The 19,045-nt window shown below is 40.5% G+C and overlaps 1 protein-coding gene across 1 annotated transcript in view; it reads right to left on the bottom strand.

Moving 5' to 3' along the window:
* Positions 1–19,045, bottom strand: part of PTPN5 (protein tyrosine phosphatase non-receptor type 5) — an 81,808-nt gene that overhangs the window by 23,107 nt on the left and 39,656 nt on the right. Inside the window, exons 3-7 of the mRNA XM_068398702.1 lie at positions 15,148–15,329; positions 14,089–14,208; positions 12,183–12,266; positions 6,379–6,617; positions 3,222–3,411 (exon numbers count right to left, since the gene is read on the bottom strand). Coding sequence (XP_068254803.1) covers positions 3,222–3,411; positions 6,379–6,617; positions 12,183–12,266; positions 14,089–14,208; positions 15,148–15,309 — 795 coding nt within the window. The 5' untranslated portion in view covers positions 15,310–15,329. The remainder of the gene's footprint in view (positions 1–3,221; positions 3,412–6,378; positions 6,618–12,182; positions 12,267–14,088; positions 14,209–15,147; positions 15,330–19,045) is intronic.

Here is a 19,045-nt window from a genome sequence, read left to right on the forward strand (position 1 = left end):
TAAAAAACCCAAGCCCATTATGTCCTGCCTGTGAGGGAGGCAAAGTGATGAAGTCAACTGAGACATATGGTACAGTGCTTCTAGCAATTTACCACCAAAATATGATTGATGTTTCCTTTTATTGTCACTGGCTTTCTTTTCTGAAATCCTTAATACGAAAATGCTCATAGTGACTAATTCATTGAGTAATATGCACAACAGCACTATGTTAGCTCCTAATAATATTAGAACTGAATTGCAAGTGTAGGCACAGAACTAAGCAAAAGGTGGTACGTAAGATACTCTACTCCAAAAGCGATGGACCTCAGACACCATCCTTTCTGACTCACGCTCCTTCTTCCTCTCTGAGGGTGGAAGGAAATCATTTGCTAGTGACTCTCACCAGCAACAAATTATGACACACATTATGACAGGTTGGCAAACTGACCTGACTCTATGCAGCTGGGGGAGCGTCACTCTTCTTGCTCGCCACACTTTAAAGCTCCGTAGGCAAGGACAGCAAATAGGTGTTCAGGAATTACCTGCTCTCTCCACTGCTGAGCCAAAGAACACACAAAGACAGAGGGGCTTCTTATTCTCCACTACTCATCTCCTGCAAGTAAGTGGCCAATGCCAGGCAGGAACAAACAGGAACCTTCCACCAACTGGAGTCATGTGATGACACGGGATGTGTTAATCAGGCTCAGCAGAGAAAGGGCTCATATGAGCTTGGAAGCAGAGCTGGTCATCCCAGCTGCTGCACACTGGATTTGAGAGGCCAGTACTGGACACACTGGTAACAGGAGTCACGGTTGAGTAAGACAGGCCTCACTCTGGGAAGAAACTAAGACGAGCAGAGCTGTGGACTATTTCAGATGCTGGAGCTTTAGAAGACTGACCATCAGCATTCTGTCTCTTACACTGAGCGTACTGTTGGGCTTAACCAGAGGCAATTAATGATAAAAACATTTTGTTGAAGTAGTTTCCTCTCCATTTGGGGAACTGCATGGGAACGAAACCTCAGTTGTTATTTGGTATTTAGTCACCCAAAACTCTTCTCGAGTCAAGCTCTACGGTCTGTTTTTGGGACTTAAGTTATTCACTGCTGAAGCAAATTCTTGGCAAAATCAACAGGGCTTCTGCCTGAGGAAAAGCTCTAAATCTTGTAAGAATTTCAGGACTTAGCCCTGCAAGTGATGTCCTCTCTGACTTTTCTTCCAAAATGATGCTTGCTTCATCATGGATCTGGACTTCAAAAACCAAGTAGGTTAGACAGACTGAAAATACATGATGTAGAGCTAGCTGGTGATAACTGTTTCATAAAAAACCCAACTAGTTTACAATTTTTAATTACAGAAATAATATGTTGATAACACAGCATTTTTATCTATGCTTTTCCAGTTTTCATTAAAGAGTGAAAATGGCTTAGGATAGTTTGGCTGTTGAATAATTTTCTGAACACCAGGAAAACTAATTCCAAATCTCTCAGAGAAATGAAGCATTTTTTTTCCTACTTCTAACATTATTTTCTTCACTTGAAAGCTACAGTGCACCTCAGAGACTGATGAAACTGTATGTGGACTTGTTCAGCAGTCGATTCAGACACTCACCTAGTGAACATTTCCTCCCTAGAACAGCAATAGATGCTTTACTTTAAAAGAATCTCAGGGCTTGCCTTCACAAAAGCTGCTTTTCTTCAACTTGTACAGCACTAAGTGAATTAAGGACTACAGATATCCGGCGGTCTATTTTAAGACAGAAGTCCAGACTATTTCATCTCCCCCTGTGCTTGTAAAGTGAAAAAAACCCTGAAACTGCACAAGGAGGGAGGATAGCAAGTGATACTCAAAGCGTTACTCCTGCCCTTTCAGACCCTTACAGGTCATAAAGAGGACAGGCTGAAAAGGCTGTTTTGTTGCAAAACATCATCTTCCTCCTGCTCTGCTGAGATTCCATGCTTAAGAGAATATTTGACTTCGCAGCATTAACTTCAGTAGCTGTTGATCACGTGCTCTGAAATACCCCAGTATGCGAAGACTGTGCCCTGGTTACCTCTCATCTTGTGCAGGAATTCACGGCCCTGCCTAGTAGACATAATACTCATAGCCACTGCAGCATTTTGCATATTTTTTTTGCCAGGTATAATAAACGTGACAATGCCTATCACATGGACACTCATAGAATCATAGAATGGTTTGGGTTGGAAGGGACCTTAAAGATCATCTAGTTCCAACCCCCCTGCCACAGGCAGGGACAACTTTCCTCTACATCAGGTTGCTCAAAGCCCCATCCAACTTGGCCTTGAACACTGCCAGGGAGGGGGCAGCCACAGCTTCTCTGGGCAACCTGTGCCAGTGTCTCACCACCCTCACAGTAAAGAATTTCTTCCTAATATCTAATCTAAATCTACCCTCTTTCAGTTTAAAACCATTCACTCAAACAATTAGGGAAGAGACTCACAGAATGCAAAGATCTGAAAAGCCAGTGTACTCACTACACCAAAATGTATCTGGTCTTTATCCTAAACTACTTAGAAATCCAGTTTTCAAGTGCTTGCTTCATCAGTGTGCATATATTTTTTTCCCAAAATGAGGTGAAGAATTCTTTCTCCCAAACCAACAGTGGACACAGTGAGCCAAGGAAACATATTTCAGAATCCTAAAAGCAACTGACAGAGCAGCCTACAACTAGTAAATAATTTTTGTGCAGAAAAAACCCAGTAAGACATACTTTCTATGGCTCCTGCTGAGTGACATAGCCATCCTGTGCTTCAGTTAACTGGAGAACATTCAGGCTTGGAAAGTAGCTCCATGTCAAGCATTTAACAGCAAAGAGCATGCACTTGGACTAATTTCATCCCTAGGGCAACTCCAGACACATTTCAAGAAGTTATGCCTATAGCAAACTTGGCTTTTTTTCTGTACTCTAGTGAAAAAGTCTGATTTTCTTTTTTTGTTAAAAAGTAGCACGCCAACAGAAAAAAAGAGACTTGTGAAAACAAAGCTTTTTTTTGTTGCCAGAACCAACTCCCTAGTTTTTTAGTGACAATATCACTGAAAGCTTGCAGACATTGTCATTTCAAGGGATGACGAATTTGGGAACTGCATTAAATGCTTCACTGATGGAAGTGGAGTTTGTATGTACTAATTTTAGACTTGCAGAAAATAACAGCAAGGTTCATAGAAGAGAGAAAACATCCCATTTTTTCTGATGCTCCTAAAAGAGAGAGGTCAGATACTCACAAAGAACTCCGCCTGCAGTATGAAAGGATCCAGTGCTTTCTTGTGCAGTTCCTCTTCAGTAAGGATGTTTGATGCCGTCTGGAGGTATTCTTGGGCTGACTGTTCCCGTGGTGACATGACATAGCCAAAACCTTGCTCAGAGCACCCTGGGGTACACATATCCAGCGTGAGTGAGACATTTGAACCTCTCCTGCAAAACAGAAAGATCTGCTTACAACAGAACAGACTGACCCATCACTGTCAGCAATGGACACAGTCCCAATGACAGATAAACAGCAACTTTTAGAAAAGCACCCAGCTGGTTCTGTTGTGTACATTTTAGTCACTGTGAAAAATGGGTGACGCTTCTTGTGTAGACAAGACCAGAAGATGATTTTGTACACTGGAATATGAAGGCCAGCAATTCCAAGTGTTGTCTGTAGTGAGGTAACTGTATACTTTGTCACCTAAATAGAAGCAACTTGCTTGTCAAAGGTGCTGAGCAGCTAACTGCAGGAAAGTTTTCATACTTGTGTAAATCACACCATATTTCTGGATGCCTAAATACAAACTGACATTTTAGACATTATAGGTGAAAATTTTGGTCTTAGTTTTCATCAGGCCAGATCCTACTGAATAACCATTTATTAGTAGCACAAACAACACCAGTAGGGTAAGATCTTGGGATAAATACTACCAGTTCAGCATTAATAAAGACATGAGAAGCCAATCATTACAGCAAATATTTTTTCTGTCTGAAAAACATTCTTTCCAAAACAGTACCTCATGAGAAGGGCAAAATGAGGGTCCCAATGTTTTAAGTTACATGAAAAACAGAGATGCTGTTGAGTGTAGAATTTTTAGTGGCTTTACTGTAAGTTAGCCACAAAACAAAACAAAAAAGTCAAAATGTCTGCACTACTTATTAAATGTAGTTTTAAAACATTTCTGAGCTTCTGTCAATCTCACATATCACAGACAAAAGTAAGATTCAAATGCCATCAGTGAATCTATATTTAAATATCTTGAACGTAATAATAAAAATCACACAATATGATGATTACTAGATGCAATGGTCTATGCATTCACACAGTAAACCTATTTTTGATGACTCTCAACTGGTAAAATCTAGTCAGGAGGTGTTTGCAGGAGCTGTTGAAAAACCATGTAAACATGCAGGCATGACCAGCTCACAGAGAAGACAGTAGAAGTTGTTACTTGGATCACAGCCCTTTTCTGGATTCAGGAGTTTTTCCAAAAGAATGTGCAGCCAGCCTCCTGCTATGATTCACAGTCATGGGGAAGTGATTTTGGATGAAACATGATCACTAGTGGCAGACACTGAGTCTTTAGTAACACCTTTCAAAAGATTTGACCCTACCCCTCCTGCGTGCTGTTAAATAGCTACTACGTTCCTCCCCAGAAACAGCTGCATTTGATAACGAATGCTTTTGGTTCTTTTAAGGTAGAAGAGGCTACATACATAAAGATATTAATAGTTTTTCAGCATGAGGAAATGAGATTGTTTCTTCTTAAGAGTAACACTCAGTGCTGTTTGAATTTACCTACTGATTTCCCTTCTAATGGCGTAGGTAGTTAAAGAATGAGAGGGAAGTAAGATGGAGAAGCAGAATGGATGCAAAAGAGGGATAGGTAGATAATTCAACACAACGCCAAACAAAGGAAGAGTGACCAATGCTCGATGTAAATTGAATCTGTCAGAGCACAGCTCAAACCTGAAACGGTCTGGCTTCTCAAGCACATGTGTATGTTGAAAACATGTTTATTTTACATCTTGAGTGTACACGTTCTACCTAGTGTAAGAACTTCAAGCAATTGCTTTCTTTTTCCCATCTCTACTTCTTTGACAGTTTTTTCATTGTAATTCATGACTTGAACCAATTGATACTCGCCAACTGATATTCCCCAATTGTCTTGAAACAGTGAGTATCTTTCCTGCAGGCTAGCGGTCACCTGAGAACAAATGTCAGCATCTTTAAAATGAAGAGAGATGGAATGAAATCAGGGACAGTGAAAAGCACAAATGACTGATGCATTTCAAGCCCAATCTTGCCCATAATGAAAAACAATGGCAAAACTCACTGATAGCAGAAGGTTCAGGAACAAGCCCCAGAGGTTACTGCAATCTCATATTTAAAGTAGAACATAACAACAAAAGGCAGGACATTTTAGGACAAATGTAACCAAGAATAAAATGAGAAAAAAAATTTCTGAGCTCACAGAGTGCAAATTAAAAGCCTCTTCTGTAACATTTCCTTTCACTGTGTCATGTGGAGCTTTGGAAAGTCAGCATCATACTTCTTAAAATCTAAGTTCTGCCCTTTGGTTTAAGTTCTAGATATGAGAATTAACTATGGTTAGCACTCCAACTAAGCTTGAAAACCTAGAAATAAAGAAAGGTGATACTTTGCTATGTTGGGCCCTTCAGTAACCTCATCCTTATTCATAATATCATCACCTTTGCAGAATTTCTTCCTAGGATGTCTATCATCAAGTTCTTTGTTATATTTCACTAAGACAACTGAAAGAACACAAAACAGAAAAAGATCTTCCTTTTATCTTAAAACTGCCTTCTCCCAGCTGTGAATCTCTCTGAGAAGCTCCGTGGCTCTGACAGTTCAAGCAGTGAACACCAGCTCACCCCAAAGTTTCATTACTGGGTTAATTTCAAAGAAATTAATTTACTTTGGGACTAACCCACTTATACGAGAATTATTGCAGATTACCACTTATCTTATGGTTTGCTTTTGGAGAAAGGACTAATCCTCCAGCATGAGTGACAGAAAAAAGTCAACAAGATCCACTTCTTTCAGAGGTAAAAGCTTTCACCACCTTATAGTGAATTTCATGCTATGCAGTTACCATTTTGGGGAATGGCAAGAGACTGATCAAACACAAATGGGTATTTCAAAGGAAAGAAATGATGCTTTTAATAACACTTGTTGACAGCTGTCTAGAAACTGTATGTTTTTTGGCTAATATGTTTATATTTATGATTGGATCGAAAACCAGACAGGAAATAAAGCAGGTCCTTGGCTTTAAAACCACATTTTAAAGTGACATTCATGAAGGCAACAAAGCTTCCTACTAGGCACAGAACTCCTAAATCCACAAAATCTGGGACCAGACTTCGCCCTATTAGTCACATCTACCCTACCTTTCTTGCAAGCCCACGGATTTAACCGTTAGAGTAGCTGGATCTGTCTCCGCTTTAATATCCATTACGCAGTCAAAGACCGGAGTCTCTGGTACGGGATCCAAATCTAGGAAGTCATCCTCATTTTTATCCTCTGTCCACTCCGAGTATGTGAATGAAGGCTGCCGGCTCACAGATTGGCGTCTGTCCTCTTGTAGTGGAAAGGGGGGATCTGGACGGGCTCTGAGTAGATGCCAAAACTGGAGGAAACAAACATTTAAAAAAGCTTTCTGCTTGTTGCCAGCCCTTCCAGACAGCCTAGAGGATGGGTCTTTAGGGCAGCATCCCAGCTCACTATAATGTATTAGAACTGGAGGGTACTGAAGAGGACAGGAAAGTTCCATGCAGGAGTAGCTTTGTGGTGCATGGTACAAGAACTCACGTTTACCCATTCAAACCTGCTTTCAGCCACAGAGGTTTCCACAGAGCTGTCCAGGCTTAACTCGGGGATACAGTGGAAGCGGAATGTGCTTGTGACCATCATATGAAAGCCAACGTGATATCACTGTCCTTTTGTTCAGTTGCTTACCCTTCCTAGGCTTGTTTACAAAATAAAAATCTACTATATTATTCTACAAATCATACCTCTCCTGGCTTAATAGTTTTCCATCTAAAATTTAGATATATCTGAGTTAAGAAAAGTAAATATAATTTTCCTGAACTGCACATCTTTCTTTGATAATCTGTCACTGTACCCTGAATTCATGTATAAACCAACCATTTTTTAAAAGGCTGCGATTTTGATGTACCTGGTTTTGAGGCTCAGAATGCCCATATCAGTTTCTGGTCAACAGCAAAGACTGTTTTGTAATCTAATTATCTGATTGTATAGACATGAAATAATAAATCTTGTGAAGTTCTAGGACATAAATGTAATATTAAAGTTTATAATATAAATTAATGAAAGATTTGAAATGGCATGAATCTAAAAAATTACTGTATCATATTGGTTTGCACGGAAGCTGTGGCAGACTAGATGATTTGGAGATTGTATCAGTAGACTGTTTAATCCTCCACACAGGCCTCAGTTAAAAATTTCAAGCCCACCTCTGAATTCCAGGATCTGGAACCTTAGGCCAACTTCATCCCTCTGGCATTGAACTAGGAGCAGTATCACTCAGGCTAAATGTTATACAAACTATATTGTACTGACATGCATCCTTTTGAGACTAAGAAGAACAGGTCATATTTTCCAAAGTAAAGCCTCTTCCATCCTTTTCTTATATGGCTTTTAAATGGACAGTTGAATTTTGAAAATGTGCCATTAAAAAAGGTCAATTTTCTCTTCCTAGGCTACTAAAGCACATTAGCTTGTACAGGATTTTATACAAGAATTTTCTTGTGCCCGTGTGTCTTCATGTACTCTCATTTCTCTGAGCCTAAAGAATGAAAGGAAGTGAAGCAAGTTTTAATTTCTGTCCATAAGTCAGCTCTAGCAAATGTTAGACTCTCACAAAGCAGCAGTATTCCTCTGACAGTTACTTCAAACAAATCTTTTTGTTTCAGTTAATCAGAGTACACTGTAATTACAAAAGCAAACATAGGAACATGATTACTAGACTTTTATATTACACAAATTTGGGGCCAAGTCTGAACTGAGTCTGTCCTACATGCTTGGCCTGTTGGATGACAAGCAAGAAGCTTGAAGATCTGATTCTATTTTCATTCCCCAAGATGACTTCTAGAGCTTGGCAGTCCCACACTACTAACCATGGTTCTTTCACAGACTGCAAGACTGTAATAGCTGAGCAGTTCACAGTGTAAAGTATCTGCTCAACAACTTTGTACTGCTGGAGAGTGCTGTTGTTACTAAAATCAACACTTGTGCTGAGGGCCAAGAGTAAGGTCTAGGTACCAATTATATTTTACAGATTCTAGAGCTGGTATGGTGACGCAGGATTGATTTTACTGGTGACTTAACACACTGTAAATCCAAAGGAACAAAAAGTTCACCCTAGACACAAAGCAGCTTTTCTTTAGGTTGAAGGAAGTGTGTGGTAAATAAGGAGCTGCCCAAGACACTGGAAGAAATTAAGTTATACTTAAAAGTGATGGGGTTAAACTAAATAATGGAAAAATAGTCAGCTATGAAAACCTGTTCAGGAGGACTAGACAGCTCAGTGCTGGTTTTCTGCAGCTGCCTGGGTCTTAACACGCCATTATATGAGACGGAAAACAAACAGCATCTCATACAAGCCTCAAGCACTATCCAGCCTTTTATTTTCACTGTGATTGCTAACCTCCCAAAGCATTCAGGTACCTGGGTATTCTCAGAAAAGTGCCTCAAATGTTAGCTGAGGTCTGCTCTCCTGGAAAATTCACTCTACATGTATTAGAGTCACAAATTCCCCGATACAGGAATGAGCTGGACTTCAGCATGTGCACAGACCAGACAGGACCTCTGTTCTCTTGGTACCACTTCTTAGAATCTACTTGATGACCATTTCTCAGCCTTGTTACATGGCCTAAAAGTTATTGGTCCACATTATACAGGTACTTTGTTGCTTTAAACAGGTTGCTCCCTTCCCCAGGGAACTACTAAAGCATTAGTGTAAGTTATCACAGTTGCTGAATAAAAAAAATTCTTAAGATGCTTTTCTCTGGTATGCCATCAGTGTGGGACTGATTTATCAGGTCCCTCTATAAAGAGAGAACGGTACATTTGGGAAAGAAAGATTTCATCATAAAGGCACTCCTAAATGTAAAAGACCCCTTCAAGGTCCCTTCTAGGCAGCACATCACTTAAAACCCATTGTATGTGTGTGTGTGTGTGTGAGAGAGAGAGAGAGAGAGAGAGAGAGAGAGAACACGAGAGATCAATCAGCTGAGACAGAGGGAAAATAAAGTAAACTGTCTTCACGCAACTATCTGTTGTCCACCAGGCTGGGATTCTAGAAACCTTGCTTAGCTCCATCACTACATTATTTTCAATGTTCTGCTAATGACTGTTTTATACCTTATTCCCTAAATACTGGTAGAAGCAGATGTCTTCAAATTGCAGAACAGCATGACCTGAGATGTCAGAGAGTAAGGTAACAGGTAGGTAGGAAGGGACGAGGCTCATATGCTCTCTCTAAACAGCCTCTCCTTCCTAACGCCACTGTTAGAGAGAACGTATTGGGCAAGGATGACCATCGGTCTGAACTCACAGGACATTTCTTATATTCTGATGCTCTGCAACTCATCCAGAGAACAGGCTGTAACACAGTGACGTTCGTGCCTCCACTCTAGCTAGAAGACTGTTAGCACAGATCCCAGGACAAAAGTTTAAACCAACACTTAAAAACAGGCCAAGTCTGCTCTCATCTACACTGGTATAGGCGTTCACTTGCAAGGAGTTACTAATACAAAGCAGTTCAAACTGAGATCAGAATTTTTGGACATAGAGAAGTTTCATTTAAAATTACTTTCTGTGCTAAGAATGGGTCAGCAATAAAATGTTTCCATCCACCAAGAAATAGGTTGGATATGCAGAAAAATCACACCCCTGCTATTCTGATTTTCAACTCAGAATGTTTTGATGCAAAATTACCTGGAATTCACACAGTTCATCGCAATTCTCAGATGTCCCATTTTTGTTCTTTAATATTTGCAATTACAAAATCACCAGAAGTTTATTTTTTGAGGACAAAATTAATCTGGATAAGGAACAGCAGCATCAAAAAAAGCAGAAAATTGCATAAACCCAACTAACTTCCTTGCCTACATCAATGATCACAATAATGGATGCATTAACACTAATTACTTTGCCTTGTGAATGGTTTTAAAAAGTACATTCACCCGATACATTAAACAGAAGATTTTCCCACTGTGCTGCCTCTGAGTGAACTTAACCATGGTATGTAATACAACAAACTTTCTACCAGGGAGTGTGGCAAGCAAGTCAAAGGAGATATTCCCCTCTCCTTGGCACTGATGCAGCTGCACCTTGAATACTGTGTCCAATTTAAGACACATATGGACAAACTAGAGTGGGCCCAGTGGAGGGCTACAAAGGAGGTGAGGGGTCTGGAGCACATGACCTTTGAAAAAGGTGAAGGGAATTGGGCTTGTTCAGCCTGGCAAAGAGGAGGCTGGGGTGATCTAACAGCAGTCTGCAACTACTTGAAGGGCAGCTCCAGAGATGATGCAGACAGACTCTTCTTGGTAGTGGCAGCTGATACCACAAGGGACAATGGCCACAAGTTGCAGAAATTCAGATCGGACATTCAGCTTTGGGAAATTCAGATCAGACAACAGGAAAAAATTCTTCCCCAAGAGTGCCATGCAGTTGTGGCACAGTTACCTAGAAAGATGATACATCTCCTTCCCTGGAGGTTTTCAAAACCTGTGTAGAAAAATGCATGGCTGACCTTATCGAGTGTTGGCAACAGCCCTGCTTCAAGCAGGATGTTAGACTAGCAATCTCTAGAGGTCCCTTCTCACCAACAGTCCCATGATTCTATGATGTAATTCATTATACTGTGCATCACTCAAATGGCAGGTACATAGTACAGCTTCACCTTCCTGAGCTACCTGAAGGTGCACTGCTGTAAGGACAGGAGGTGATGTTCCACCTGCATGTTCAGGAACTGCATTCCCACTCTAACAGAACAGTATACAGGGGTATGAAAAGCCATGTTCAGTTAGAGCTCCCTAAAAGAAAGAATTCTCCATAGCTTTCCCATCTACCACACAACTTTGTGCCAGTTACATAATCAATGGAGAAATACAATACACTCCTCCTGCTCCCAAACAGCTAACAGCTAGCTAGGTTAATTGCGGTCCGCCACTAATCTTGTTCTGCAGCTGGGTCGAGAGAGGTTCTCCTCCCCCTCTACTCTGCCCTGGTGAGGCCGCATCTGGAGTATTGTGTCCAGTTCTGGGCCCCTCAGTTCAAGAAGGACAGGGAACTGCTAGAGAGAGTCCAGCGCAGAGCCACGAAGATGATTAAGGGGGTGGAACATCTCCCTTATGAGGAGAGGCTGAGGGAGCTGGGTCTCTTTAGCTTGGAGAAGAGGAGACTGAGGGGTGACCTCATTAATGTTTATAAATATGTAAAGGACAAGTGTCAAGAGGATGGAGCCAGGCTCTTCTCAGTGACATCCCTTGACAGGACAAGGGGCAATGGGTGCAAGCTGGAACGCAGGAGGTTCCGCATAAATTTGAGGAAAAACTTCTTTACGGTGAGGGTGACTGAACACTGGAACAGGCTGCCCAGAGAGGTTGTGGAGTCTCCTTCTCTGGAGACATTCAAAACCCGCCTGGACGCGTTCCTGTGTGATATGGTCTAGGCAATCCTGCCCCGGCAGGGGGATTGGACTAGATGATCTTTCGAGGTCCCTTCCAATCCCTAACATTCTGTGATTCTGTGATTGGCCTACATCTACAAGGGCATTAGGTTCACAAGTACACTGGTGCTCTGGAACAGCTCTTTCTGCCACTTAAGTCAATGGATGCTTTGCAGGCAATTCATAAGGCAGCGATATTAGATGGTCCCGTTACCGGACCACATCCCTTCTATTTAAGTGAAAATAGTTTGCCCATCTGTGGATGGAAAGAATAAAAACCATCAGTGTAATCCCCAATTCATCAAGAAATTGAATAAGGAAAGTGTAGTCATGATTCCTCTGTGAAAGCAAGCAGATTATATATAGAAATAGCCCCAAAGATGTTGCTTTACAATCAACTTGGGCATAACATCAACAACTTCAGGTAAATTAGACATCTTATAAAAACTCACTGAAAAAGGGCATCAATACAGCTTGCACAGTATCATAACTTACCAGAGACCCTACAAATAACAGTCCTAGAGAAGCTAAAGACAGCAGGATATACGATACAACAATGCTCCCAATTCTAGTCAGGTCCTGTGAAAAAAAAGAATTGACAATGATTCATAAAATATTTAAGGGCACAATATAGTGTCTACATGCACATTCTTGGCAAACTGTGTATTCATTCTTGGATTTCCCAAGCACATTTAGTCATACCATACTCTTGTCTGTGGAAAAGCTACCACCACCAACAGAAAAAATGCCAGGCTTTGGAGAAGACTGAAATGGAAACAATCTCTAAGCCCCAGCATCTCAGAAGGTCTAAAAACTGGATATCACTGTGAAGGCAAACACGAAATCTGCTTCCTACTCTCATGCATTGCCAAAATTGAGATCTGGATCAATGATTCAATTTTGCAGCCTAGATCAACATTTCATTGCCACAGTCAGTGTAATTTTATACTGTGGCAAAGGACCCCGTGTTTGTGAGTCCTTACATGAAACCCAGCCACAGAGGATTTTTCTACATTTTCTACACATTCTGTGAAATACCATCAGGTTCATTCATAGCACCGGCAATGAAATTCACTTGAATGTCTTAGTCATATTTAAGTAGTTTAGAGTTCAGTCTATTCTCAGTAGTAGGTGCAAAATTAAATTCTAATAGGCTTCAGTGGGCAAGGAATTTTACTCTGTTTCTGACCCACTAGTACAGCTAAAGAGAAATTCTGAGTTAAGAGCTGTCATTTTCTTATTTTAATGTCAGAAGATTTCTTTGCCTTTACTGTTTACTGTGCAAATTTAACTTGAAAATAGTGCTATAATAAACAGTCCTCAAAGATATGCATGAACATCTGCACAGTCATACTTGGGGTGTTCCTGTGGTGCATTCTAGGAATCAGTTTCCTCCACACTGAACGTTTATTTTATGTCAAAACTCTATAAATCAGGGATTTTCTGTAAGAAACAATTTGTTAATGATCGACCCACTGCAAATAAGATACAGGCAATACTCTGTGAAGAGCTCTGATTGTGCATAATAGATCCAACTGAGAAAGGGCAAAGAAAAAGTGCTTCTTTCAAATAAACAAAAGAGCAGGCAACATGCAGCTCGTAAACATTAAGAGAAGGCAGAAAACAGTCTCCACTATACTTCAGCCACAAGAGGCACTGAGTCAGATTTCCTACTTGTACAGCATAGCCTCTGCTACAAAGATTATGTACAATGAATCTAAGCATTCTGATAGCAAATATATTTCACCTGATTTTTTAAAGTAGCTGCTCACCATTTAATTAAGGTTCTGGCCACACTAGAGGAATCTGCAGTGGGTATAATTACCCAAGTAATTTATCGGATGAATCATACTGGTATACGTGTCATTATGTCATGGTGAGATGCTAAGCAAATTTACTGGGGTAGCTTTGTAGATATAATTGAATCTGTACACCTAGTACACCTGAAATACATTTACTGCACATAGATATGCTCTAACCACTCAACAAAAATAGGATTTTGTGACTGAGTATCTTGTGATTTGCACCCTTTATGTGGGTTGATCCATTCCTCCAGAATTCAAGTTTCTATCTATCCTAATAAATTAAGTTCCAGCTCTCCCTTTACTGTGGACTAAACCTTTGTGGGCTGATTTCCTATTGCTTTGTTTCATTTGCAATCATTTGCACATTATGAAAGATCTGCTGTGCTGATCTAATGCCAGAGCCAAAAATGCAGCCCTGTATCTTGAAAATAAAGTATGGATCTGTTTTCACCATTTCAGGACACACACACAATGCAGCAGTCACTATATTATATGAAGTACATGTGTATTATACTCTTAATCAGAAGAGATATTAGAAGCACGACCCAAGGCTACACACATCAACTATATAACCAGAGAGGAGTACAGGGACTTACCTCCCCTTGATCTAACAAAACCTGTTTAAATGGGATAAGCATGTAAGACAGCAGGTCAAAGGCATTCTGAGCTGCTGGGATGGTCCCGTAAGTGCTGTACCACAGCATCATGCAGAGAAGCTGTGCAATCAATCAGAAAATACATAATGAGCATCTCTCATTATACAAACATTCATTTTCATTTCAAGACTGCATAATTAACTAATTTAATTCTCATTGATTTCACGTTGATCATCATCTTTGCTTTAAGAAGTCAGGTATTTTCTAGGCTGTAGCTTAATAAGAATAAAAAGACTGAAGGCTAAATGCTCTGCTACCATTAACTAGATGCGTAGCACTGAGTTAAGGAAGCTTACTCTGATCTACACTAGCAAAAGGACTGTCCATGGTAGCCTGTACAATGAAAGAGCAACCGATTCCTCTGACTTCTGAACTTTCAGCATTATTACTTTTAGATCAAAACTGGTAATTCAGAGAACTTTGTACGTTATTAAAAGACTGTTAAGGCCTATCTCATACTATGCAAAGATCTCTCAAATACCCATGTTCACATAGGCATCCCTATAAACAGATACAAACACACAAACATACACATGTTGAAACATTTAATTTGAACCACTTAAGGTTGCTGCACACACCACAGTTAACATAAAACTACAAAACCAATGACACTATATTTAACACCCTCACAGAGAGGTATACCCTCATCCCCGACCATGAAGGGTACACTGCAACTCCAAAGGATATACCTCCCAGCCCACTTTTTAACAAGATGGTTATTTACCCCCATACATATCAGTTACAGAAGATGGATTTCTTGGGAGATGGGTCATTTGGCAAAGGAGGCATTTGCAGAGAGGCAGGGAATGGGATGGGAGTCTGGGACATCAAAAGGCAGGGGCTGTTTGCAAAGCAGGGCAACAAGAGGTGGCTGCAGAAATGAGAGGATTGCAGCTATGTCCATTGCTACATCTACAATGAATGAGTAGGAAAGCTCCCAAGCCAACAGAGCTTAAAAGAAGGGTCCCAGCATTTCAAAGCAATGACAAGCTGCCTTACCAGTATCTGTGAGAGGACAAACAGATACATGCTGTGTCCAGGCATTAATCCATTCCACCGGTCAGCCCAACCAAGCGGTGCTGTTTTCTGTGAGGTTTTCAGGGACTGCTCCTTCCTGTTCAGCTGTCCTTGTTGTCCTTCAGCTTTATCCATTGACTCCATAACAGCTGGATTGGAAGGACCTTCATGTGAAAATGACATGTGCAGGGAATGAATAGTATGTAACCCTGCAGCCACCGCAGAGGCTGCAAGGGCTATTGTTTTCCTAGAGACGATGGTTACCTCTCAGTTCTGCATCAGTAAGCGCAGCTCAGGATTGTGAGCGTCACACTCTATTAGTGCAGCTGTATTCACCTGCCTTCGTCAGAAAAGAGTGAGTGTGGGCGGATAAATTATTTTCCCTTTCTTTCCGGAGGTGCAGATTCTGGGCTTTGTTGTTAATAAATTCTCATTCACATCGCTGCACCTTTTTGTTTTTACTTTTTAAAGGGAACCATCTGTGCCATTTCCTAGCTCCACACTTCCCAGCTACATGGTGGCAGAGAACCCATTTTGTCCCTCCCTGCCTCAATTTCTCTATTTCCCATTATTTGTCTGCTTTGTTTAATTTGATTAGAAATTTCTCAGATAGAGACTGTTTCATGTTACGTGTCTGAATAGCACTCAAGGGCTCTGGGTTTTGGCTGAGTGTCCTAAGGCACTAATAAAATAGACTTTATTCTAATAACCTATTTCTTGTATGAATTCATACTCAAGAGCTATTTAATAATGTTGTAATGCTATTCCATTCAGTGGAAATATGCACTGGAGTGGCCAGTCCCTCAGTAACAGTATTTTAAACATAGTCTCTATAGATATAAATTAATTTACAAGCTAAAAGGAGTGAAAGATCAGACTCGTTTGACCTAAGTACTACTGATTTACATCTTTCTATATGAGGAAAGCCCCAAGGCTGCCCTGTGTACAACACTGTAGCCTTAAGCCTAAGCCAGCCACCTGTGCCCCAGGGAAAGGCCATGTCATTGGCCCTTCCATCATTGGACCTTCCAGGTCAGGTTTCTCCAAAATGTTCCTCTCATCAGACATTTTTCTAAATGTCTCACAATAGTAACTCTAAGTCAGATAAGCATCCATAAACTAGCTGCAGCTCTAATTAGGCAAATGAAACATAGGATCCGTGTATCAGATGAGGGTCTGGCCATTGGTACAGTAAAGATTCATGAAAATATCCCATTCTGATTTCTAAAATACAAAAATATGAGAGTGGACAAGAACTTAAGATGTTTATTCCCACTCTGTGATTGCTCTCCCTCCCCTCACTGAAACAGACCTTAGGACATCCATCCCTGTACAAGAGAACAAAGTGTTTGGGAAACACTGAGGGCTTCCTTTACAAGGTTCTCCATTCCCACAGCTGCCCAGCAACAAGAAGGTCATCATTGTGTAATCACTGGAGAGGTCCAGAGACACAAGAAGGAGCACCTTCAAGGTACTACCAGGTACTTTCCCAGGAGCTCAGGTTACTAATTTTCAAAATAACTCCAGTCAGTTTATGACGGGTAGTGGCCTCAGCAGGGTATGCTGGGTATAACTGGTTATATGTAGCTATTTGCATTGTCTTTACACAGGTATTTCTCACAAAGCATAGAGAATGTGCATCTAGATAGACATTCATCCATGTACATCATACCACAGGTATATGCTGAAATTAGCTGACTATTTGCCAGGAAGGACTCAGTATGGTAATTTGCATAAACACTATCAAAATTTCATATTAAATACAGGTCAATAAAACATGGAAAAATATGGAACTAAAGAGGTAAAATCAGAATTGTCAACAATCCCAGCCTGTATTTCTCACAGTGGTAAAACTTCCTTCACTTTCATCTGTATGTCTTGAATGCTAGAAGACAACCGCTTGAAAATAGCACTTTGCAAAGAAAAGCAGACAGTTTCTGCAATATAGCTCAAGACATCATGGGAGCTCTACCTCTCTGACCTTCAGGCTCCAGCCAGTAATCTACAGTCCATGACAAACCCCCCGAAGAAACACAGAGAGCCCAGATGCAGTCCTTGGTGTCCAGGGACACTGACCATATGCTTAACACCTGACTTTTGATACCATGCTACATAGAGCTGGACTCACAAGCTCTCCAGGAGGAGAAGACAGTGGCCACATTAAGCAGCCACAGTTAAGGCTGCCTAAATACTTTCAATGCTGACCTTTGTTTTCATTTTCTATAATGTGCTAAAACTTAGCAGTTAAAGTTGAAAATTTTCAGGCTTCGAAACTGCTTCATGTCTCACTGGACTTGGACAAGATTTGAGGGGAAAACCCTTGTTAATGATTGTCATTTTTTTCCTGCTATTTTCATGGGATGTTTCTGCTCTGTGTTTTGGAACTGGAATTTGAAATTTAGCAGGGACAGAATTTTGATGTCAGAAATAATTTTTGCCATCCTTGCAAAAAGACATCCACCTGTGGCTGACATATAAAGCTTCAAAAATATCTATTTACATATAGTTTGTTATGGTTTGCTCCTGAAGTCTCCAACCTTCCATTTTCACTACGCATGTTTTAAGTTCGACTTTTCTTTTATCTTTAAATAATGCACCTCTGTCCCTAAGAATGGCTAATGAACCTATTCACTGTTTCTGCAAATCCTAGTGACTTCCTTTCTTGGATACGCCTCCCCAAAGCTCAAGATAAAATACACACAGAGCGGAACTAAAACATCTTTGCAAAGACAACCAGAACAAGGAGCCAGGGAATGCAGATTTTAAGCTCAGCTTTCAACTATTTTTTATAAGTCATAATATTTCAGAAGATCTTTTTTTTAGTTGACCTAAAGCTCCTTCACCTGCCTCATGCAGCAGTTAAATTGTTTCATATCTCTAACAGCCTGAGATTTTACAATGTAATTTCTGTCTAGGTTGGAAACAGAACCCTGACTCTAATACGATGATGTGAAGGCCACTTAACCACACGCCTTCTGGAACAAAGATGTCAAAGTTAGGGGACCACTCTGTCTCTGTAACCATGGGAATCTATGCCTCTCCACAGCCTAGAAGCCTAATTCCTGGTATTCCAGTGTTGTCTAGCAACAGCTCTACAATTGTAGGAGCCACACTCTCCTTCTTATGACTGCCCTATATGAAGGACAATAGACTACTTCTACTTTCAATTATTTTCACTGCATAAGGTAGAGAACTGGTCTATGAGCCTAGGAGCCCAGAATTCCAGCTCTGCTGAATTGATACTGTTACCAACAGGTATTTTCATTAATATAGTAAAACTAAAATACTGGAGAATTGTCTGAATTTGTATGTATAAATGTATAGATTAAGATTCATGTCGTGGGTATACAAAGAAAGTGCCCTGGATTAATTAAAGTCCACTCAAAAATTTGCTACTCCAAATTACAGAAGATTAGATTTTGACAAACATAACGATGCCCACCTAGGGTTCTCTATTGATTTAACTGTGTCAGCTTTAAACAATACTTCAATTACCATTCATACTTCAACTCACAAGACTATATTCCTGTATTATTTGCCCTAATGGGCCCTGGATTCTTTCAGTGCACAGATTAGGTAATAAATGAGTGAGACACCAGTAAAGTTTTCTTGTGTCAAGGTCAGTGTGAAGGTCTTGAGACAGCTGACAAGGATGACTACATCAAGGAGGAGTGAATTAAGCATATCCTCTGCTAGTGTTTTGACTGACAGTGGAATCTAACATCCATGTGATATCCTCCTGAACTCCTGCATCATGGAGATCGGGATTCTAGTTCCACGAGTACTTCTGCTTTGACACAGGACCACACTTACTAGAAAAAACCCTTTGGCAGAAGAATTAAAAGGTCTCTGACATCTGTAGCAGCCATATAGCTTGTTA

Source organism: Nyctibius grandis, chromosome 4 (genome assembly GCF_013368605.1).
Source record: "Nyctibius grandis isolate bNycGra1 chromosome 4, bNycGra1.pri, whole genome shotgun sequence".
NCBI lineage: Eukaryota > Metazoa > Chordata > Aves > Nyctibiiformes > Nyctibiidae > Nyctibius > Nyctibius grandis.